The sequence below is a fragment of the Brachyhypopomus gauderio genome, chromosome 15 (assembly GCF_052324685.1).
Source record: "Brachyhypopomus gauderio isolate BG-103 chromosome 15, BGAUD_0.2, whole genome shotgun sequence".
Taxonomy (NCBI): Eukaryota; Metazoa; Chordata; class Actinopteri; order Gymnotiformes; family Hypopomidae; genus Brachyhypopomus; species Brachyhypopomus gauderio.
Window position 1 is genome coordinate 10267937 of NC_135225.1, and position 23603 is coordinate 10291539.

Consider the following 23603-nt stretch of genomic DNA (forward strand, 5'->3'; position numbering starts at 1 on the left):
AAAGAGGGGAAGCCATGCGGCTTTTGCAAAAATAAAGTTCTAATGGAAATATTTTGTTTGTGTGTTTTCATGTATTTCTACCTGAATTTTATCTGCAAAACATTAAGTTTAATGTGCATTGAAGTTTTCAAATCCTTTGCAAACATCCTTATAATGCCATGTAGGATGTTTCGTAAATACAAAGAGTGAAGGTATAAGTAGTATATGTAGTTATTTATGTAGAAACGGTAAATTTGCATTTATTACTTTTATTTAGAAATTCCTATCACGCGAGACTATAACGGAACTTCACCAGCGTGGTGCAGCCAGGATGAGAGAGCCATGGTGAGAGAGTCTCCCAGTCTCGCGCCGTATACTATTGGGTGCCGCCGTTCGGCATACGCAGACCACGCAGCCTGCGTAGGGCCCCAACCATACTGCGGGGCCTCTAATTTACTGAAAAATGTGTTGAAATTATGACACGGTTTTTGTCTTTAAACATTGTATGTGCCCCTACCCCATTACTTAATCGGGGTAAATAAATTAATAGTTTTTTGCCTAATATAAAGCCCCCATGATCCACCTCCGCTCCGATTCCCTGAAATGGCACGGTCCTGTCTTTCTCTGTTCGCTGTCACCTAACACCAAGATTGCCAGATGTGACGATTTCCAGTCCAATAAATGTTCAATTAATGCGTCCAATAAATGCATAGAGGTGCTAAATCCAACACAATTTTAACTGATTTTTAAAATATGTGTGGCAATTCTATACAAAAAACTCGCCCAGTGCCATATTTTACCCTAAACAAACTAATTGGATGGAAAAACGGCCCCGATCTGGTAACCCTGGTCCTAAGTGTAGCAATGCGAGCTCACTTTCGAATTAAATGCCTAAATGACAATGAAGTAAATGACAATGAAGCGACAGCACGACTCCGGAGCTGAAAAGCGGAGGAAGAAAAACAAAAAGATGATGCCCGCAACACTTGCTGGTAAGTACGTGTTAAAGTTTTAAATTGGTTGATTACTTAATGTTCAGATTTACCATTAGGGCAAGGAGAGGGTGACACCTGCTGGTAAATGATTTTGTTGTGGTTGTTTATGGTTTCACAATGCCACCACTGTTTTGCTTGACGTGTATTATTTTTAATCTAAAATAAAATATTTTAGATATTTTCCTATGTGTCCATAATTTAATATAATATAATGGTTTCATGTAGCTTTTCATGTAGTCCTATCATTATGGAATACACTGGATACTAGATAAAATAATATTGTGTTTTACAGTTAAACAGCAAACCTTAACTGATGCACATTTTATGCACTTGTTATCATATTATGAGCAATAGTACAACACGGTATTTTGTTTGGAAAAAATGTAAAAAATTTTTTAATGTTTTTGTATTTTTGTTTAGCATTAGGCTACTAATGCTATTTTCTAATTTAAAAAATTTTCACAAAAGCGGGTAAAGCGATAGAACTGACTAAAACACGCCCCTAGCGGACATTATAGGAACCGCATATTTAAAATAAAATGGAGTTTATTCTTCTTTAATAATCCAGGTTTAGGCTATTCCGCGGGCTGGTCCTGAACCCCCTGGCGGGCCGTATGTTTGACACCCCTGCTTTAAATAATAATCATATAAAAAGAGTAATTATATAAATAAATATAATAACAATAAAATCATTTGAGCAAATTAGCCTTAAATAAAAATACAATGTATTTTGGGTAATTTTTTTACTCTGCAACAAGTCATTCTTTTGCTAGCATTTGCCTTTCGCCCCGTTACGTTGCTACGTGCGTTTCTGCATATCGTAGTCACGGATAAAAACATGTTTGGACATAAACGTAGATCACCAAGGTGAAAGAGGTTCCATGAACACAAGTTGTAAAATCCCTCAGTCGTTTACCGACCCCTCTATGAGACAAGACGCTGTTGCATTTGCTCTGGCAAAAATCAACAAACTAACAACTCCAATTAATATCTTCTACAAATTAATATCTTCAAAAATTAATCTCCATTTAATATATTCAGCCTATTAATATATCGAATTAATATATTTAACGAATTGATATCTCAAATTAATATATTCAACGAGTTAATATCTGGAATTAATATCTTTAATCTGTTTTAAATGATGTTTCCCCTGCCTTTCCTTGGCATTGGTTTGCGACCAGTGGTCCTTTGTGCCACTGGAGTTTCGGCCGCTGCTGTTTCATCTTTTCTTGTTTACAGGTGGTGGGTCCGAGATCGCCAGCGGACGCAGGTCGAAGCTGGAACTCATGCCGACCCCTGCCACGGTAAATTAGGGAGCTACTAAAGTTTATTTTTTTTCTTATCCATCCATTTGAATTCTACGCTACGGTCGTTGTAACTTCACCTTCAGCAAATCAAATCAAATCAAACATATCAAAATATTTGTATAGCGCTTTTCAAATATATTTGATTTGATTTGATTTGCTGAAGGTGTCACGAATGGAAAAAGACGTCACGGATGGAAAAGGACGTTTCTTTTCCATCGGACCCAATCTATTTCATTACCAAAAGCGTTGTTTCCTATGGCAACGGATTTCTTGATTAGCAAAACTTAGCATGTTAGCTAGCGCTAACTAAAATAGCTACTCTTAAACGGCTAATCTTTAACTAGGTTGTATCAAGCCACATTCAAAAAAACCATTTCAGTGTTGTTTTAACATCTTCCTTAGGACATGATGGGGAGACTTTTCCAATGGACGAGGACATCTTTGAAATGCCCCATTCCCCGATCCGAGAGGTAGCTGGCTATTTACTTTGTGGATATTCTCTTAGCCAGATTCATTTTGTTTATGGAAGTTTGTGTGCAGAACTACTAGCATCCATTGTTTATTTTTGCGAGGCTCTGGTCACAATTATTGTAAAATGCTGGTTTTGCACATATTTGTCTCGCAAAATAACAAGTTTTGGTTCTCTCCACAGTCGAGGCGTCATGCTCATCAAGCGTTGCACAGAGCACACAGGGTGTACGCCTTCACCTTCTCACAGACGTTTTCGTCAGCTACAAAGGTTCCCTTGGGTTTTTAATGTGTATCACTGGCTTTTTGGCAGATATAAGTATAAGTAGTTTATAAGAGCTTCGTCCATTTCAATGGTAAAGTTTTTTTTCTGCATGCTTGCAGGTGGTGGAGGTGACGCTCCAGCACAAATCTGCCTACAAGGGGCAGGAGAGTGAGCACTGGTGGGTGCTCAACAATGCATTTTACAACATAGATGCAGAGGTGAGTCATGGGAACAGGTTCTCAGTTTCAGTGAGAATGGACTTGCCACAGTAGATGTCCTTCAACCTAACATTTTCTATGCATTTGTAGCTCACCCTCCACTACTGTGGCAACGCTAAAGCCGTGGCCTGGATCAAGGTAAGTAAGAGTCTTGGCTAAATGCATTTTAAACTAGCTTGTCTTGTTCTTAATCACACTCATCAGCATGTCCTCTGTTAATTCAGCGCAAAGAAACCAGCATCACAGAAGCAACAATATACCTGTGCACCCAGTCCACAACATCATCAGTGCAGAATATTTTTTTGGTTAGTGCATCCTCATACCTAAATACATTTAGACTTATTTATGGGGTATTTAGAAAATGATTTCTAAAGGCATCTTTACTTATGTTTACTCTATTTGTGTTTTTCAGCAAAAAGAAGTTTCTGTGACGTATAAGGGTGTCTCCATCGATTCAGATGGCCTTTTCAGGTTACATGAGTCTAATCACACCCAGACCCTGGAGACACCGGACCCTGCTGTTTTCTCCACCAGTCCAGACCCACCAAGAGGACCCCCTCCACGCCCACCTCCAGGCTTTTAATCACCTACACAGCATTTTAATAGATTCTTATACAAAGTTCTGATCTCACTATGTATCATGCGTTTTACTTTTCCACATAAAAACAAATGTTTGTATGCATTTGTGTGTTTTTCAGATGAAGTCGGTTTTCGCCATAACAACATGAGGACTAGATGTTGGACTGTTGGGACTCACATGGACTGATCACACACCTGGGGCATTGTGCATCTGCCCCTTCTTCTCTTTGCCCCTAACACTCAGTTTAATGTTTCATCTTTTGAGGTTTGTGTAACCCAAACACATCTCCCACATTTTCAGTAAAACATTGAACTATGTTTGGTCTTTGTGGAGATGCCTTGGGGGGTGGATGCGGCTTCACAACAATGTATACACTGAAGAGGCCAGGGTTTTCCCCAAAAAGATCAGGCTTGACTCCAACGATAGACTTCACCCATGATTTGATTTTTTAATTTGTGCAGCACACATGTGAACATAGTCCCTTACACCGGATAAAACATTGGTAAAACTGTGCAGTAAAAGCTTAGCGGCATGTCTTGCCACACTCGCTACCCTCGGGAAGTTCTGCCTTGAAAGATCCTATGCTCGGCATTTAAATGAGTAGCCCCACCCCCAACCTTGTTAGACTCTACCACCTACATTGGAGCAGGACTACATACGTCGCCGTTGAAACACGTACAACATACACAAACATAACTGTATGCTATTGTTTGCTGTACATCACATTCAGCATGATTACAACTTTTCCTGTCCTCCTCCTACAGGTTCAGTAGGACCTGCCTCCCCTCCTTTTGCCGACACCCGTGGGCTCTACCGGCCAGCACCAGGGAAGCCCTGGAAGACGGCCCTCCTTCCCTGAGGACGAAGGACCTCTAGTGAGTTATTCCTCTTGCATATATATACATACACATACACACAGTCCAGGTGATGGGTCAGGTCTCTGACCCCATCACAGTCTTTATTTTGCTTTTCTGTCTCTTTCTTACTCTCCATCATGTAGGTCTCCAGTGCTTCTTCCTGGAGTAGAGAACAGAGACAGCTGTGCAACCTGATCTTTACCCAGACTTCCAGGACAAGAGGAGTAATGCAGTTTGTGGACCAGGACATAATAATAAGCCTTAACAAGAAGCGCATCAGGATAAAGAGACTTTATGATCCACTCCAGAGAACAGAGACCAGACCAGAGGACTGATCGCCATCAAGAACTGATCTTTGGGATTTTTTAGTACCATCGCCAGTGAGCAAGGAACTTTAAGGAAAACCGGTCAAAATCACCATCCGTAGGTTTGTGTAACCCTAACACATCTACCACCTTTTTCAGTAAAACATTGAACTATGTTTGGTCTTTATTTTGCTTTTCTGTCTCTTTCTTACTCTCCATCATGTAGGTCTCCAGTGCTTCTTCCTGGAGTAGAGAACAGAGACAGCTGTGCAACCTGATCTTTACCCAGACTTCCAGGACAAGAGGAGTAATGCAGTTTGTGGACCAGGACATAATAATAAGCCTTAACAAGAAGCGCATCAGGATAAAGAGACTTTATGATCCACTCCAGAGAACAGAGACCAGACCAGAGGACTGATCGCCATCAAGAACTGATCTTTGGGATTTTTTTAGTACCATCACCATCGCCAGTGAGCAAGGAACCTTAAGGAAAGCCGGTCAAAATCACCATCCGTGGACTATTCAGCATAACCTTCGGCAACCATCAGCATTTCAGACTCGACCGTTATTGGACTTTTGGTTATTAACAGCAGATCATCACTGCTCCTGTTATCCTCATGTTTTGTAAATTGTCAGTAAAATATGTCCTGTTGTTTCATACATGTTTATCAGCAACATCATTTTGTTTTTTTTATTCCAAGGGAGTCGTATTGTCTTCTGGTTTACCTTCAGTGTTACTCATGTATTCATTATTAGTGAGTTACAGGTTAACATGTTTTAGGTTGAATGTATCCAGTGTATAATTTGAGGGATTCACTATTTTCCTTGTAAACAATTATTCATGGGCCAACCAGTCAGTCTTGTAAGGTGCATAAGCAAAGGTTTTGTATTCTATTCTTTGAAAATAATATTCTAAACTTTTGAAAATAATCTACATTAATACATTTTGAAGGACAATTATGTCACAAATTGTGGCCTAAAAATGGCCTAAAATAACACACATACTTGTCTATTCTATTTAAAGCTGTATTTGCATTCATTAAGTATTTTAACATTACATATTTGTTCTCTGATATCTATATAGAATGTATTTGACTTTGGGCAAACACATTTTCGAAAGTTTTGCCCACACAAATACTACTGGCTTTTCTTCCTTCACAGTTTGTGGGTTGGTAGGCACTGAGGATTCCCAAATATATGTGCACAAGCACTCAAATGGTTACTTTGTCATATGTTCCCTTTAAATCAGGGGTGTCAAACTCATTTTGGTCTGGCGGCCGAATACAACTTAATCAGACCTCAAGGGGGCCAGACTAGTAAACTCATTACAAAAAATTACATGGAACTAATAATAATCAATCAATCAATCAATCATCAGTTATTTATATAGCTCATTACACAACCAAAGTTGACCAAAGCGCTGTATACAATAGAATCAACAATAAATTAGTATGGTCTTAAAGATTTCGTCTGTGTGCAGTTGGTAATGTTACCATTTGCAAATAATTAGATGTTGAAACTCATCCTAAATAAGTATGTTTTAAGTTTGGCTTTAAATATTGGCAGATCAGTGATGGAACGTAGAACAGTAGGCAAGGCATTCCACAATTTAGGACCTGCTACCGCAAAAGACCTATCACCCCACTGCTTACACCTAGACCGTGGTACCTCCAGTAGATATTGTCCACCTGAACGAAGATCTCTGCCAGGCTGATGTAACTTTAAAATGTCACATATGTAGGGAGGTGCAAGTCCATGGACTGCACAGAAAACAACAGGATTTTAAACTGAATTCTAAATTTTACTGGGAGCCAGTGAAGAGAGTAAAGAACAGGAGTAATATGATTGTGCTTGCGAGTGTTGGTAAGAAACCGGGCAGCTGCATTCTGAACCAAATGCAGGCGATGGAGCGATGCTTGACTTAGTCCAATGTACAGTGCATTGCAATAATCCAGATGTGAACTAACGAAGGCATGGATTGCTTTTTCAAGGTCATTATTGTTCAGAAAAGGTTTTACTTTGGTAAGGAGGCGCAGTTGAAAGAAACTTGCCCTCACAACAGAATTTATCTGAAGGTCAAATTTCAGACTTGAGTCCAACTAATAATAAGTCAACTTTTTTTTCTTTGTATTAGTGCAAAGAAGTAAATTATAATAATCGTTATATGAAATGAATTGTCCTTTTACTACATATATTATGAACAACTTTCTACTTTTACTTTTTACTTTTTAAGAAAAGTATGTGCAATTTCAAAAACACTTTTACTCAGTTAAACATTTATTTAAGTACATCTGGGAAGCAATTCTGAACACATGAACTTTCCATTTTTCTTGAAAAATCCGACACTCTGTAATAATAATAATAATAATAATAATAATAATACATTTTATTTATAAAGCGCCTTTCATGAGACCCAAGGACACTGTACAATAAAAATTAATAATAATAATGATAATAAAAATGTTAAAAATAATAAAAACCAAACAATGATTACACAAACAATTGCTCACTCATATGCTAGCTGATATAAATGAGTTTTCAGACTGATTTTGAACGACGGTAAAGACTGACAGGTACGTAACTGTAACGGGAGATCATTCCATAGTTTAGGACCAGCAACACTAAAAGCCCTGTCACCTAGAGTACGCATTTTTGCAGATAGAACTGCTAGAAGATGTGTATTAGAGGAGCATAAAGTGCGTGTCGGAATATAACTCTCCAAGAGGCTAGCCAGGTATGAGGGGGCAAGGCCATGACGAGATTTAAAAACCAGTACCAGTATTTTATACTGGATTCGCAACTGTACTGGCAGCCAGTGAAGATCCCTCAACACTGGTGTAATGTGTTCCCGAGATCTTGTATGGGTCAATACCCTGGCTGCAGCGTTTTGGACATACTGCAGCCTGTTCAACAGCCGATTGGGGATACCATGTAATACTGCATTACAGTAATCAATACAAGATGTTACAAATGTGTATAATGGTCTGGGCAGCAGAAAAGGAAAGATATGGGCGGATTCTTGAGATGCTCTTGAGGTGGTAGAAGGCAGATTTACAAATATTTTTAATATGAGGCTCAAATGACAGTGTTTTGTCAAAAGTAACACCCAAGTTGCGGACCTGATCCGAGGAAGAGACAACAAAGCCCGGTATAGTGAAGGGGATGTTACTGAGCTTCCTGATAGTTGCAGGTGAGGAAATCAGCATGGCTTCAGATTTTTTGCTGTTTAGGCTTAGGAAGTTATCATTCATCCAGGCCTGAACATCAGTTAGACATTCGAGCAGTGTCCACTTTTCTCTTTTTTGACAAAGACATTTCACTTAAATATGTACAAGGAGCACCAGCAATTCAGCAAGAGGATGATCAAGAGTCAAATGATCAACCATCTACTTCAAGCAGCCAACAACCCTGGCAAGGTTCCAGTTCAGGTACAGACATGCAAACCTTAGAATGTAGTAGGCCTACTACATCTATATCTGAAAGCCTTCCGTCTTTAAGTGATGATGCAGAGATAAATGTGCCATCTCCAACAGACCCCGCCCTTTGGCCTGTAAATATTTCAGACAGTGACAGGGTCGAGCTTGTGAGGAGAGGACCATTTATGGTTCCAGACACATTTTCTTTCCCAAGAGGCCCAGATGGAAGGGCATTTCACACCAGCCTGCAATTTAAATGCCTTCCCAATAAAGAAAAAATTAAAAGAAGCTGGATGATCTACTCTCCACAGAACAATGCTGTGTTCTGTTTTCCATGTAAGCTGTTTGGATCAAAGAGCATTAAGTTAACAGAAACAGGCTATAGCGACTGGTCCAATATAAACACCTGCTTGTGCAGCCATGAATGTAGTTCAGACCATACCAAGTGCATGTTGAAATGGAGGGAACTGGATATGTGACTAAGGAAGAATCTAGCTATAGACCAGCAGGAGCGGTCCTTAATGGAGGCGGAGAGGAAAAGATGGCACAATGTACTGAAACGGCTGTTCTCAATCACCTTGTCTCTAGCTACCAGAAGTTTGCCTTTTAGGGGCTCTTCACAAAGTTTATACGCACAAGACAATGGCAATTTTTTGAAAGAGGTGGAGCTGCTGGCTCAGGTTGATTCAGTTATAGAGGGACATATGACCAGAATTAAAGACAAGGCTTCCAGAACGCACTATCTTGGACAACAAACTCAAAACGAAATAATTGAGATTATCTCCTCCCAGACAGTTCAAAACATTGTGGCAAAAATCCAAGAAGCCAATCCAAATATTATGCCATCATCCTTGATTGCACCCCAGACATCAGCCAAAAGGAACAAATGTCTCTTGTTGTGCGCATTGTGGAATTGGTGCCTGAGCCACACATCAACGAGTACTTCCTTGGATACATGAACGTGGTTGAAACGATGGGCCTCAATCTGTCAAATGTTGTTCTGAAAAAGTTGAGGGAACTTGGTATTCCCTTTGACGATTGCAGAGGACAGGCCTATGAAACAGGGGCAGGGGCAGTCATGGCATATTCCCTTTGACGATTGCAGAGGACAGACCTATGAAACGGGGCAGTCATGGCCTGGCGGTTAGGGAACTGGTCTTGTGACCAGAAGGTCATGGGTTCGATTCCCTGAGGTGCCCTTAAGCAAGGCACCTAACCCCAATTGCTCCCCGGGCGCCGGGCTAGGACTGCCCACCGCTCTGGGCACGTGTGATCCACAACTCCCTAGTAATCACTAGTGTGTGTGTGTGTGTGTGTGTGTGTGTGTGTGTGTGTGTGTGTGTGTGTGTTCTGACTGTACAGATGGGTAAAAAGCGGAGGACAAATTTCGATTGGGGTGTAAAAATCACAATAGACAAAATATGGCACATTTACACATAATGGTGCCAACATGAAAGGAAAGAGGCAAGGAGTGCAGGCCAGACTGCTACAACTGAATCCAAGGGTGGCCTTTGTCCCTTGTGCCGCACATACAATGAATCTGGTCATATCAGATGCAGCTAAGTCATCTACAGATGTAATTAGCTATTTTGGATACCTTCAGATGCTGTTTTGTTTATTCTCAGCAGCCACACAGCGGTTGGACATCTTACTCAAACATGTTAAGTTGACTCTGAAGTCATGGTCTGATGTAAGATGGGAGAGCAGACTTCAGAGTGTTGTAGCTGTCCGAAGTCAAGTTAAAGAAGTGAGAGAAGCTCTCTTAGAAGCAAGACAAGCAGTTACTGAACCTGTTGCAAGGTCAGAGGCTCAAGGCCTGGCAGAAGAGGTTGGCTCATTCAGATTTTTGATCTGCACTGTTGTTTGGGCTGAATTTCTTTCCATTATCAGCCAGGCAAACAAGGTGCTGCAGTCATCCTCAATGCAGCTTGACATTGCTTCCAGGCTCATCGAGACTGCAAAAGCCTCTCTTACAAAGTACAGGCAGTCTGGGTTTTCTGAGGCCATAGAAACTGCCAAGGAGCTGTGTGAGGCTCTTAACATCAAACCTGAGCTCAAACAGAAGAGATTGAGAAGCACTAAAAGGCAGTTTAGTTATGAAGCACCTGATGAGCCCTTCAGTGATGCACAAAAGAGACTAGAGGTGGAATTTTTCAACCATGTGGTTGACTCTGCTCTGACATCGCTGCAGGAATGGTTCGAGACCATGAGCCAAGTGAGAGACACATTTGAAGTGCTTCTCGATTTTCAGAAAGTACATGGGATATCCAAGCAGGACCTGCACAAGCACTGTATGGATGTGGAGAAAACTCTCACAGATAAAGGTGAAGCTGATATTGATGGCCGGGAGATGATGCAGGAGATAATCAGTCTCCCTCAACTGCCTTGGAGTTGCTCACCTATCTGCATGATAATAGCCTGCAAGAAGTGTACCCAAATCTGTGGATTGCTCTCAGAATCATCTTGACTCTTCCGGTCACAGTTGCATCTGCTGAGCGTAGTTTCTCCAAACTGAAACTTATTAAAACATATCTACGGTCAACAATGGGACAGGAGCGTTTAAGTGGCCTTGCCGTCATCAGCATCAATGCTGAAGTAGCACATTTTGGCCTGGCTCGACATCATTTTATGTCTCAAATCTAACAGGAAACATGGCACAGTTGTCCAAAGCCACACTGGCTCAAGGGTGTTAATTATTTTAAATAAAATACACACTGGCTATACGAAGTTCACCTCTGACCACGACTTTGCAGTATTACAGCAGTATTATGTCTAAATATCTAGTTAGACAAAACTAGAGTGCTCAATGAACTAAGTTAAAATCACTGAATATCATCTGTAGCATTTTTATGCGTGTGCAAACGAGGGGAGTTGGAATTTGGCACAACACGTTCGTTTGAAAAAAATTCTCCATCGTGCCTGCTGCTTGCATGTGTTAAATGAAAATTAGCACTTTCTTCTTTGATTTACAACTTTGTCCTACCACCTGATTAACTTTCTTTTCCACCCCTGACGGGTGAAGAAACATCTACAGAAAAGCCACACCTCATTATAAGTCGCATGGTTCAAAGCGTGAGGGAATAAGTAGTGGTTTATAATCTGGAAAATACGGGTAGCAATCACGGGGGCTCAGCTGTGGCGTGTCGAGGTCGCGTTCCGCTCTTCAGCTCTGTTTGCAGGGTTCATCCACTTTTACAAGGTGGAATTCAAGCACATGTACGGCACTTTCAAGGTCCGTTTTCAATATTGTCCAGCACCTTCAGCTTAATTAAGTTAAGCACGTAGTCGTCTGTAACTGCACCAGCCTCAATTTGTCCAATTAGACTGTTTATTTCCTTTTATTCTGTCGTGAAAAGACATTTCTGCTGCATTCAAGTCCAACTATGAGCGATTGCTTCTGACTGGAGTCTAAGCCCTGCCCCAAATTCAGGCGAGCATTCCTATTGGACAGTGATTAGATTTCATTCTGGCACGAATACAGCTTCGCAGAGACACACAGTGGAATACAATGACGTTCAGTCGATTGCATTTCAAGGTGGCTTCTGGCACGAATTCAGCGTTTCTTTCTTTAAATACAGATACACTTTTCATTGTGGCATGTTTTCATCACATCAGTGTTTAAATCAATCTCGTGATAACATTTATGTCTGAAATACCGTACGGTGAAAAGCAATACCTCTGTGCCGTGATTACATTTCGAGCTGTATTATATTCAATTCTGGCACAAATTCAGCGTTTTGGTTTTGAATGCAAATTCTTGTGTATTGTTTTTCAATAAAGAGATAAAGTGCATTGAAATGTAACGTAATAGTGCTTTTGCATTTCATTTTGGCATGTATTATGTATGTTTGTATGGAAAAGCATTTAAATTTGGCACTGAATCCTCTCCATATGGTTGGGGAAAAATGGAAGAGGCTGGAAATAGTCTACTACATACTACTCGCGTACAGAATTGGCCCCAAATAAGTATCCAGTATGCAGTATAGGACCAAAATGAATTTCCAGTTGAAAATCTTTATTTAATACATAGTGGAATGCATTGAGAACAAAATAACAATATCTACAGTATGTAACAAAATAACTATAAATGTAATTGGATTTGGAATCATACTCTAAATCAAAGTGGAAAATCAAATGACAGGCTGATCCAACTTCTGTGGAAATTCCTCAAGACAAGTTAAAATGAGTCTCAGTAGTCTGTGTGGCCTCCACGTGCCTGTACGACCTCCCTACAACGCCTGGGCATGCTACTGATGAGATGGCGGATGTTCTCCCAAGGAATCTCCTTCCATACCTGGATTAAAGCATCAGTCAACTCCTGGACAGTCTGTGGTGGAACGTGGCATTGGTGGATGGAACAAGAAACAAGATGTGCTCGATTGGACTCAGGTCTGTGGAACAGGCAGGCCAGTCCATAGCATCAATGCCTTCATCATGCAAGAATTGCTGACAAACCCCAGGCCTAGCATTGTCATGCATCAGAAGGAGCACAGAGCCCACTGCACCAGCATATGGTCTCAATGTGTCTGAGGATCTCATCCCGGTACCTAATGGCAGTCAGGGTACCTCTGGCTAGAACATGGAGGTCTCTGTGGCCCTCCATAGAAATGCCTCCCACCATTACTGACCCACTGCCAAACCAGTCATGTTGGACAGGGCTCTCAAGTCGCATTGAGCGTGTGACACACGCATTTGACCGTCTTCACACGCTCACACGTCACACTTCCGATTTCACACGGCGAGAAAAAAAAAATCTAGTTTATTTACCTCCGATCCATATCTATGTCGCCCTCCACTGGCGATCGATCACGATATACAAACCCCCCATGAACCCCCCCCCCCCCCCCCCCTCAACAACTTACTTTCGCCCCCCCCCCCCGCCCCCGCTCAACAATTAACGTTCGCCCCCCGTCAACAACTCTCACACTCTGACATGAATCCAGAACTTGAGAGCCCTGTGTTGGAGGAACATTTTCCACGGCGTCTCCAGTCTCTGTCACGTTGGTTGACTTGGAGTTACATTGTGTTTTTTAAGTGTTCCCTTTATTTATTTGAGCAGTAGGCTATATATGCAGCACATGAGCAATGCTCATTTTTTTTAATTGAGAGTTTGAGTTTACAGGCTCGATGGCAAAATTAATTAATGTTGAATTTCAGTGTTGGACAAGGAAGAGTTGATGGCAAAATACTGCAGGCTAAATATTAATTATTTTAATAAATTAGTTATTTTGTAGGCTATTGGTATTTAGCCATGTAGTGTTAAATGTGTCCTAGGCTATTCTTAGCTGTCAAACAACGCTAAACAGGTGTTTTGTACAAACATTAACCTTCTATTCTAAAATGAAAGCTATGATTGTTTTCTTTTTAAAAAACGGATAGTTCTCCGTTGTGTGTACGCTGGGATATGATTTACTGGAGAAAAAAGCGCTACTTGTCTCATTGGACAAGTGCTTCTGCTAAATGCTGTAATTGTAAATGTACTTTTGTAATGGGGCACAGTAGCATCAATCGGACAGGACGTTTGAAAACTACGGTCTATATAAAAGTTATAGCTTGAAACGTAAAGGCGAAAAAAGCACTAAATCCCTAAGATCTGTAAGCATTTGTTTGAGAAATAATCGGCAGGCTATATCAACCAGCCCAACTTTGCGTTTGAACTCTAAATGGACATTTGTACAAAATGTTAACGAAGTTAACGAACAAATCATAATGGGATTAGACATAGCCTACGATATGATGTGTAAAGTTAGCACATACAATTAGCATAGATTTTGATGTTAATATGTTTTCATGTGAGATGTAGGCCACAACAATCCGATGGAAATGTTACACGTTTAAGGTTACATTAAGCAAAACGATTCCAAACTTTCAATAATATTTTTGTCTATTTTTATTGAATTACAGTTGAGGACTTTCTAATAATATACACACGCCTAACATACTTCTGAGGTAATGCCCCATACTTCGGAAAAACTAGCGTCGAAGCCCGACGCAGGGCTGTAATTTGATCGTCTGGCTGCGTAGCGCGGGTGGCCGCTTCACTTCACAAAGGACTGTCCTCCGGAGGTAATCAACGTCCAAGTGCCTATAGTGGTGCCTGCCACATCACTCGGGACGCGGGCTACACGATGCACAAAGCTGTAGTGCTTTTAAGTGTTCTGGCGACATGCTTATGCGTCCCACCACGATGTGAGCCGGGAGATGAAGCTTTAGGTGATGTATACGGCTACTTAAGAAGCAGACCACTTCCGTGCGATTGAATGTTATGTTGTAGAATTCCTTTTCATTTAAGCATAATTGTTTGTCGGGACTAGTTCGACAGAAATAATGTTCACAACAATTTAGAATTTTATCTTGCAGTAAACATTTCATGCCAAACGACGCTGTTGTATTGCTTGGTAAAAACTTTGGACCTTTATCCCTTGTGTATGACGTTGCACAAAAAAATCGTTTTAGCTGTTACATTTGGTATACGGGAACCTCGTAAACTTTGAAACCTGCCCTCTACTGCCAACTAACGTCGAATATCAGAGCTGCCCAACCAAGTTAACCTGCACTAACATCTTTTGCTTTTCCTTGTATTACAGGAAGATGTAGGGTACCAGGCAAAGAGAAACGTAAGCAAGAAACTTATATATTGCATTTCATAATTTTACGAAGTTCAAAATATTTGCTCTTTGAACCTGATTTAATTTAGTTAGCATAGTGACGTAAGCTGTGCTGCTGTCTGAACGTAGTTGGCCGCGTGTTCCCTACATGACGTCGGTTCTGTAGAGTTATAATGAGGTCCTCACTTTTTGCCTGGAAGCCGTGGGGCCCAAAACATCACAAAACGTGATATGACTTGTCGAGAGAGGGATGGATAGAGGGAGAGAGGGAGGGAGGGAGAGAGGGAGGGAGGGAGGTGGGTGGGTCGGAAGACAGGTAGCCCTTAGGTGATTGTAGATTGACAGGTAAATAATGATATGACATTTGGCCTTTGGCTTTTACATTCCTTTGTAGATGTTAAATTCTTCTTCTCTGTACCCTAATAGTTTATTATAGAAAAACAGTATATGCAGGAAACTCTAACAACAGCTCTAGAAACATAAGACTGAAAAGTACTTTAATTATTGGTAATTAAATTGTTTAATAAACAGGTTTAGACTTAACTACTTAAAACTACAGTCATGGAGAGTCTCTAAAAATAACTTGGATCCATTTTCCATCTACTGTTGAAGGAAGAACCCAGAAATGATTTTGCTGCATTTAACCATGTAAGAACACATTTGTTGCACTCTTAATTAGCATTAACCAGCCACCAATCAGCCCTCAGTATTATGCTGTCTCCTCCCCTCTCTCTCCTCCCTCCTCCCCTCTTCAGTTCAGTGTATGGACATGGTGCTCAGCTACTGCCAGGACGTGCCCTACAGCCAGACCACGTTCCCCAACCTGGTGGGCCAGCAGTCTCGGCCGGAGGCGGAGCTGAGCGCCGAGTACCTGCTGCTGAGCGTGCTCCATGGCCTGCTAAACGGCGAGTGCTCGCCGGATCTGCGCCTGCTGGGCTGTTCCGTGCTGGCGCCACGGTGCCAGGCAGGCGCCATTCGCAAGCCCTGCCGCAGCTCGTGCGAGGCGGTCCGCCGGAGCTGCGCTCATGCCTTTGAGGCCATCGGCATGGCCTGGCCTTACTTCCTGGACTGCGACCGCTTCTTTGTAAGCGATGAGGAGGGCTGTTACGACCCCCTGGCTCAGCTCAGAGGTAGAGGCTGGGAAGGACGTTTTTATTGTTGGCTTACAGAGAGGCAGGAAAAGAAATGAAAGGGATACATCTTTGCCTCCTAGAAACTGGATGCTGAAGGTTTCTTCTTATGGCACAGTCAGGAGATGCAGAAACAGTGTCACTGGTGTCCTAAGTGTAGCTAATTTAAATAGACATTTAAATAGTTACATAATTGTCGACAGCATGGTGTTTGTTGGGGTTTTCCTAAGATGAACATAATGTTTAATTTCAAACATGAGTAGGAAATACGTTGAAGCCAAGGAGCACGGATATTTTCCCAAATGTTTGAATGTCCCTTTAACTATCTGCCGAAAAACCTACCCAACAATATTCCACTGAAAGTGCTTCTGGGTATCCCTTCATGTTTACAGAGCTGTGGTATTTAAAACATTAAACGTTCTAGCAGTGTGATACAGGTCAGTTATCTTTCAGAGGTTAAATCCTAAGCAAGGCAAAACAGTGGTCAGGAGAGGGTTGTGATGTCTGTGGGATGATAATGAACCTCCTCCATCTTGCTCTCTCTGTCTTGCTGTCTTTTCCCAGCCAGACAAGATGTCGTTTTCGCCAACATCTCTGATGGTGGTCAGACCACTGTTCTCCAGTTCACATACCACTCGAATGCCCAGATGTTCAGCATCCTGAAGAAGACAGCAGCCAAGTGTCCCCAAATCTCCCGCACGTACAGCCTCGGCCGCAGCGTGGAGGGCAAGGACCTGCTGGTCATCGAGTTCTCCAGTAAGCCTGGGCAACATGAGCTATGTAAGGCCAACATACTCTTTCAATTCACATTTTATACCATTCTGTACCAAGATACTGTTGGTATTGACTCAAAAGGGTATTGCAGCATAAAGACCCCCATATAATGTGGTATTGCTTTCATCCATTGCTCTATTTACATATCTTAATATCATAGTACTTTTTGGAAGGATGGGTCAAACACTTTACTAGCTATTGGTTCTAAATGCTCTTGTTTCTCGTTCATAGTGTACTGGGATACACAGTATCACAATGTACAGCGATAGTGTGCCTGTTTGGACACGTCTTGCTCTTTCGTTTTCTTCCTGCACTGCCCTTTAGTGGAACCAGAGGTCAAACTCATCGGGAACATGCACGGGAACGAGGTTCTGGGCCGGCAGCTGCTCATCTACCTGGCTCAGTACCTGTGCTCAGAGTACCTGCTGGGCAACGAGCGAGTCCAGACCCTCATCAACAGCACACGCATCCACCTCCTGCCCTCAATGAACCCAGACGGATACGAGATCGCCGCCTCTGAGGTAGCCGATAGGAACGACCCCGAAAACACCAACCAGGAAGTAAATATACCACTGCCAGGGCGGCTGCCCGCTCGCCCGCGTCCGTCTGTCCGTCGTCTTGTCGGCCTACTGACCGTCCCGTCCGGCTCCCTCCACCAGAACAGGTCCCTGGAGCACGGGGATTGTCGTCAAGGCAACTGTAGTTCAGTAGCCACGTAGTAACTGCATCCAAGTCGCCAGGTTCACAGTACTTGCTGCTCCAGCTTTGGTTAAATGTCTGCAGCGGCTCACAGTGAGCCAAACATAACAATATAAACCACCGAGAGTGGACCGCTGGTAAAGGGAGCTCTCAACTAATGACTGGGTAGTTTTATAGTCATTTCTACTGTACTTTCCTTGTCATATAACCCTTGGTAGTATCCTCTCTTTAAATGATCAGCATGGATGATGGTTAAGTTCAACTGGAATGCAAACCTTTCACATATGATTGTGTGCCATCTGACTGCTCTGTAGTGGCATAGTACATACTGCAGTGTTGAACTGTAAAGGTGAGCATGCAGACGCCAGCTTTGCATTATTTATGTGGGTTAGACAGTTCTGGGAAAGTCACTTAACAACCAAAATTGTTTGCCAGTATTTTGTGGTAGTTTCAACTATTAGATTTTTCCAATACTGATGGGAAAATATCATGTGAACTCACAGTATGCACTTATAAATTCACATTTGCATTAATATTAAACTAAGGGTATCAGAAGGAATTTTAGGCTCTGTTAATAGAATTAGGATAAATATAATTAATTAATAGAATTAAAAAAATTTATATATAACTGAATCATCTTTCTGACTACATGCCAAGGCCAATAAGCTGGAAATGTAAACACATATGAGGTGTGAGAAAAGCTGGTGTTTGAATGCTCACGTCTGCAGGTTTGGTACCCAGGTCAGTGTGGGAGTGATGGCACATGCCGTGCTGTAATTATTACCACAATACGGGCTCATGCATAGTATACAATATAATTTGCATATCATTCTGCATGATATGCAAATATTTGGTCAAATCCTTACCTTAAACTGGAATTTTAAAAAGATATAGTTGCATGTTGAATCTAAATCACATTGACTATATTGACTATATATATTGGCAGATATAGTCAGAAAGGGTAAGGTTGAACCATTTTGATTTGTTCGAGCCAGCATCTCTGTCAGATTGAAGCATTCTGTTATTGTGTTTGTTTTGACACTGCCGTCTGTGTTGTCTCTGCTCCTTGGCGATCTCTTTAACCAGCGCGGTGAATGACCTTCTGGCTACAGCTCCCTTTCACGCTGGCTCCCGCAGTCGACTCACTCACACAGGGACTGGCTCACTGCCTGCTCTGCTGCTCCCTGAAATGCTTCCAGTCTCGCATGTGAAGGAGTTATGTGTCGAATCAAAAGCCAGTTGGCTGTATTAATTTTGCACAAAAGTCACATAACATGCAGGAACAATTAGTCATTAAATAGAAACATCTGTTGACTTCTGTTGGTATGGAACATCTGTTGACTTTTGCAGGCCCAGCTCTGCGTATCCATGATTCCTTAACATATTCATGCTGTTCATTTTTAAGTAAAAAAACCCTGATCTTGTTTTGGCAGTTACATTATATTTGGACAAACAATAGTTTTGCTTTAGGCACCAAGCTGTTAAATATATTAAAACAATTTGAAGGTCAGTATTTAGAAAGGAATGTTCAAGCCAGGAGTATAAACAGTATCTCTGTTTGGCTGAAGTATAAACAATGTCTGTGTTAAACCCTTTAGAGCTGTCTTAACCTCTGCCGGGGGGATTGGTTGTGGAATGTGTAGGGTCACCTTTTTAACGGCTGGACCAGTGGCAGAGCCAATGCCCAGAATCTCGACCTCAACCGCAACTTCCCTGACCTCACGTCCATCTACTACAACCGACGACGTTTCAGGCGTTTTCGCAACGACCACATCCCCATCCCAGACTCCTATTGGATGAGCAAGGTGCATACAGAGTAGCAGACATTGAGTTGCCTTCAACTGCACTTTTAAAACGGTTCCAAAGTGGTGGTGTAATTACCGGCCAGTACTATGATGCTCCAGTGCTGAAGGATTAAGGAAACTCATAGTTATATCTGAAGCAGCTTTGTCTCAGTTTGTAGATGTTTGAGCAATGAGCAGAGAGCAGCCCTGGCTTTGGGATGGTGGTTCACTGACGTCTTCTTTTCCCAGGTGGCTCCAGAGACCTACGCAGTGATGAAGTGGGTCAGGTCCGTCCCTTTTGTGCTCTCCGCCAGCCTGCATGGTGGTGAACTGGTGGTCTCCTACCCCTTCGACTTCTCCAGACACCCTCACGAGGAGAAGATGTTCTCCCCCACTCCGGACGAGCAGGTTCGAACACGGAGAGTTGAGGGAAATATCAGTGTTCCCAATCCTGGAGGACGGCAGCTTACCTTATCACACTCATTAGTACGTCATGGACACCTGAGCCAGGAGTGTTGGAGCAGGGAAAGCACTTCCATGAGAGGCCCTCTCCATGGCTGGGAATGAGCAACACTGCCCTGGATAAATGTCTGGAGGCGTGAATCCTTTTGTATCCACACTGCTTTCTGATGCACTCTGGGGTTTTTTGTTGTCTGTGCAGAGTGGAGATAATTCTGCATATCTGTGTGCAGATTTTTAAGCAGCTGGCCAGGACCTACGCCGACGCTCACGCCACCATGTCCAGCACTAACACGGACAGGTGTGGGGCCTCGTTTGCCAGAAACGGAGGCGTCATCAATGGAGCTCTGTGGTACAGCTTTGCTGGAGGTAGCCTCCGGGGTAAAAGGGGGTGGCTATAAGGCACTGTTGAGTGATGTTATGTCCATGTGTATTTGGATGTTCTGCATGTGTGTTCAGTGTCTCTTCTAGACAGAGTTGCGCTGCCCGGACGAGGGGGTGGTTTGCGGACTGAGACCTGTGTCGCGGAATGCGGAAGTGATCGGAATGCGGACGCCGGTGGAATGCGGAAGAACACTCCAATAAATGCGGATCATTCGTTTGCGCCAGCGCGGCATGCTGGTTCTAATGCTTGGGACTCGTTTGCCGTCTGTGTTGTCGATATGTGATTGTGCTGACTTCCTATATGGTAGTTTAGTTCGGTGGACTCTATTTCTGAGCAGATATTGTCTCGGCTGTTTGTTGTTTATTAATGTGTTGTATATGTTATGGTTTTGTATGGTGCGTGTCCTGGTCACCCCGGGGTAGGGTTGGTGGCTGTTTGATTTAACATTTGGGTAGTGGTTATTCTTTTGTTTTGGGTTTTCAGCCTTAGCCAACCTGAAGACAGTGGGGTTTCTCTTTTATGTTTATATATATGTATATTTATATGTATATGTACGTCTATCACCTGTATATATATATATATATATATCACCTGTAACCTACATAAACTCATTTCACTATACGCTATTGGTCGTACGTGATCTGTCACTAGAGAAGGTTCACCATTATTTCACAGTGTTATGGGCCCAACCTAGACTGGGTCGTAACAATGATCCCAAGCGCACTTGACAGCTGCACAAAAAACAATAGAACCGTCCCAGTTTATTTTCCAGAGCCAGATTACTTGAACTTGACTTAAACTGAGACTGCCAGGTGATTGATCATTGGGAGTTCTTTTCTAGTCTCTGTCTTGTTTTGTAATGCATCTCTGTGTATTACAAAGTTGCTGTTTGTATGTGTGGTAGGCATGTCGGACTTCAACTACCTGCACAGTAACTGTTTGGAGTTGACCGTGGAGCTCGGCTGTGATAAGTTCCCTGCAGAGGAGGAACTCTACCCTGAATGGCTCAGGAACAAGGAGGCTCTGCTCAGCTTCATGGAGTCTGTGAGTTTGCCTGTACTGCTGAGTTAATAATGTGGTTTAGTGACTAATTGGTTTATCAATGAAAAAATCAATGAATTAATCAATTAATGGGGCGGTTGTCTAAAATAGTGTTACCATTTGTCATTTTTGTATGTCAAATGTATATTTTCAAGTTGTTTATTGGACTACAAGAACAAAATACTAAAATATACAGCTACATTTTAAAATTCTTGCATAAAAAGATCAGTTTATATTTGCAGTATAGAAATATCGGTAAATGAACGGGGTTCACCACTAGATGGCAGTATTGTACTATGTTCAAACCAATACTCTTACTGCACTGCAACATTTTAGGGTTATATATTTATTTAGTTGGTTATGTATTTGAAGACTGCTGTAGATTGTTTGTTTGTTAATGCAAAGCATACCTAAAACCCTTAAACTGAAAAAAGGACTGGGTTGTGTTTGAGCTGTATTTGAGCTGTGTTTATTGTAGGTCCACAGAGGCATAAAAGGCACAGTAAAAGACACAGATGGAAATGGAATCAAAGGAGCCATAATATCTGTTAAAGGGATACGACATGATGTCACCACAGGTAATTACTGTGGGGGGAAATTAAAGGGTGGATTTGGGATATGCAGCCCTGTCATGGAACCACAGTCATGGAACAGTGATGCAGGTTATGAACTATAGGCAAAAATAAGCAATAATAAGTAATTGTGTTGTTTTTAGACAATTGTATTAAAAAAACATAGTTTAACCACAGTCCTCACTGCACTAATAAAATAAAACATTCAGTTTGTCATGTTTTGAAAAGACTGTACTCAAAAAGCTAAGTGAAAACCATACATATTAGTTCAGTGTGTTGTCATAGAATTCCTATCCTTTTAATATAGTTAAGTTCTGTTCTAATTATTTAAATTTACTCCTTTTGGAAGTGTTTAAGTGTCAGTCAGTGATGTGAAAAGCTACCACTGCAAAACATTCATACTGTTCACCTTCTTATTAAAAACATTTGCCATGTTATTTCATTATTAATAATAAACATATTTATGATTATCCAAAAAGCAATAAAGAAGCATTTAGAAACCATGATGCCACAGTGAACTGGTATAGTGGAGAACTCCACAGTGAACTGGTATAGTGGAAAAGTCCACAGTGAACTGGTATAGTGGAAAAGTCCACAGTGAACTGGTATAGGGCAGGTGAAACACCCTGAGCCTCCAGCCCCTCCTAAACTCTAAACTTTTTGTTCTTGTCTCCAGCTGAGGACGGTGACTATTGGCGGCTGTTGAACTCCGGCATGCACATCATAAGCGCCACTGCCCCGGGCTACGCGAAGGTGGCGAAGAGGATCCGGTTGCCTCCCAACATGCAGAGGGTGGGCCGCGTGGACTTTGTGCTGAAGAAAGCGCCGGTGGAACCGGACCTGGACTACTACAGCATCCCCGAGCTGGACAACTACGAACGCTTCGACCCCTTTAACCAGTTTGAGCAGTATGGGTGGGCGGAGCCAGCTGAGCCCAACGAGGAACGGACCGAAAAGCCCTGGTGGTGGGCATACTTCAGCCAGCAGGGCATGTCCAACCCCTCCTGGCTGCTCAGGAACTACTAAGGGCCACTTGGTTCTGCTGAAGAGGATCTCGTATCCTAAGCAGTGCCAAACCATCCCAAACACTGCTGATGTTCTGGAATGCTTCTGTTCTGTGTCTCTTGGGTAATGCAGGGGCTGCTGCTTTGTCCCTTAGAAATATCTGACGCTTTCTATGTTGGGAGATGGGGCTTGATTTGGGGTTGCAACCTCACAAGCAGTAATAAACCCCTGATCCTTTTTTTAAAAAAGTAGATATCAAACCCCCTAAAAATGCTATCACAATTATTTTAATACATATGGCAGCTAGGCAGATGTTTTGCTGGAATAAGAATAAATCAGATATTTGGTAATGAAACAGTGCCATTTTATTAGGGGAATTCAGCCTCTTATGAGCTGTAACACCACATTTGTACTGCAAGAGACCTCTGGAGAGATCACTTAATACATTGGGTCTGATATCTGTAACTGTGGTCTACATTCACACTGATTTCGGTTCCTGCGGTCCACATAAGGTCTGATCTCTGTGAGGTTTTGTGCATATTAAAGCATTTTTTTTAAACAAACTGTATACCTGTAAGTAGGAGGAGATCAGTCTGGCCTGAGTGTAACAAACACATCTATTTTAATGAGTATATGCAAAAAATCATCGTAGCTGTATAGTTTTGTTTCACGATCATTAAAAATATTGCTCTATCCAGTAACTCGTGTACTGTATTTCACGTTAGTCTGCTTGACGTTCTGTTCATAATATCA

General features: G+C 42.0%; 2 protein-coding genes across 6 annotated transcripts; both read left to right on the forward strand.

The window, feature by feature from the left end:
• The first annotated feature begins 1884 nt into the window (after positions 1–1884).
• On the forward strand, positions 1885–6413 carry LOC143477083 (uncharacterized). Of its 3 annotated transcripts, none has more exons than XM_076975581.1 (10): positions 1885–2281; positions 2687–2754; positions 2937–3023; positions 3137–3235; positions 3326–3373; positions 3460–3540; positions 3648–4079; positions 4580–4690; positions 4771–5099; positions 5204–6413. In XM_076975581.1, exons 1-7 carry the CDS (start codon positions 2116–2118, stop codon positions 3816–3818), a joined length of 720 nt encoding a protein of 239 aa, XP_076831696.1. In that variant the 5' UTR covers positions 1885–2115; the 3' UTR covers positions 3819–4079; positions 4580–4690; positions 4771–5099; positions 5204–6413. The 3 variants fall into 3 exon arrangements, with proteins under 3 accessions (XP_076831696.1, XP_076831695.1, XP_076831694.1); XM_076975580.1 differs by having other exon boundaries at positions 4816–5095; XM_076975579.1 differs by having other exon boundaries at positions 4816–5099; positions 5204–6412.
• Positions 6414–14350: 7937 nt separating this feature from the next.
• Positions 14351–23551, forward strand: cpz (carboxypeptidase Z). 3 transcript variants are annotated; one of them, XM_076975052.1, is made up of 12 exons: positions 14588–14606; positions 14981–15010; positions 15614–15649; positions 15757–16131; positions 16696–16911; positions 17230–17465; positions 19248–19409; positions 19638–19796; positions 20081–20216; positions 21137–21276; positions 21752–21851; positions 22522–23551. In XM_076975052.1, the coding sequence occupies exons 4-12, from the start codon at positions 15765–15767 to the stop codon at positions 22869–22871; spliced, it is 1866 nt and encodes a 621-aa protein (XP_076831167.1). In that variant the 5' UTR covers positions 14588–14606; positions 14981–15010; positions 15614–15649; positions 15757–15764; the 3' UTR covers positions 22872–23551. The 3 variants fall into 3 exon arrangements, with proteins under 3 accessions (XP_076831165.1, XP_076831166.1, XP_076831167.1); XM_076975050.1 differs by lacking the exon at positions 15614–15649 and having other exon boundaries at positions 14351–14606; XM_076975051.1 differs by lacking the exon at positions 15614–15649 and having other exon boundaries at positions 14351–14606; positions 17230–17426.
• Positions 23552–23603: the final 52 nt, after the last annotated feature.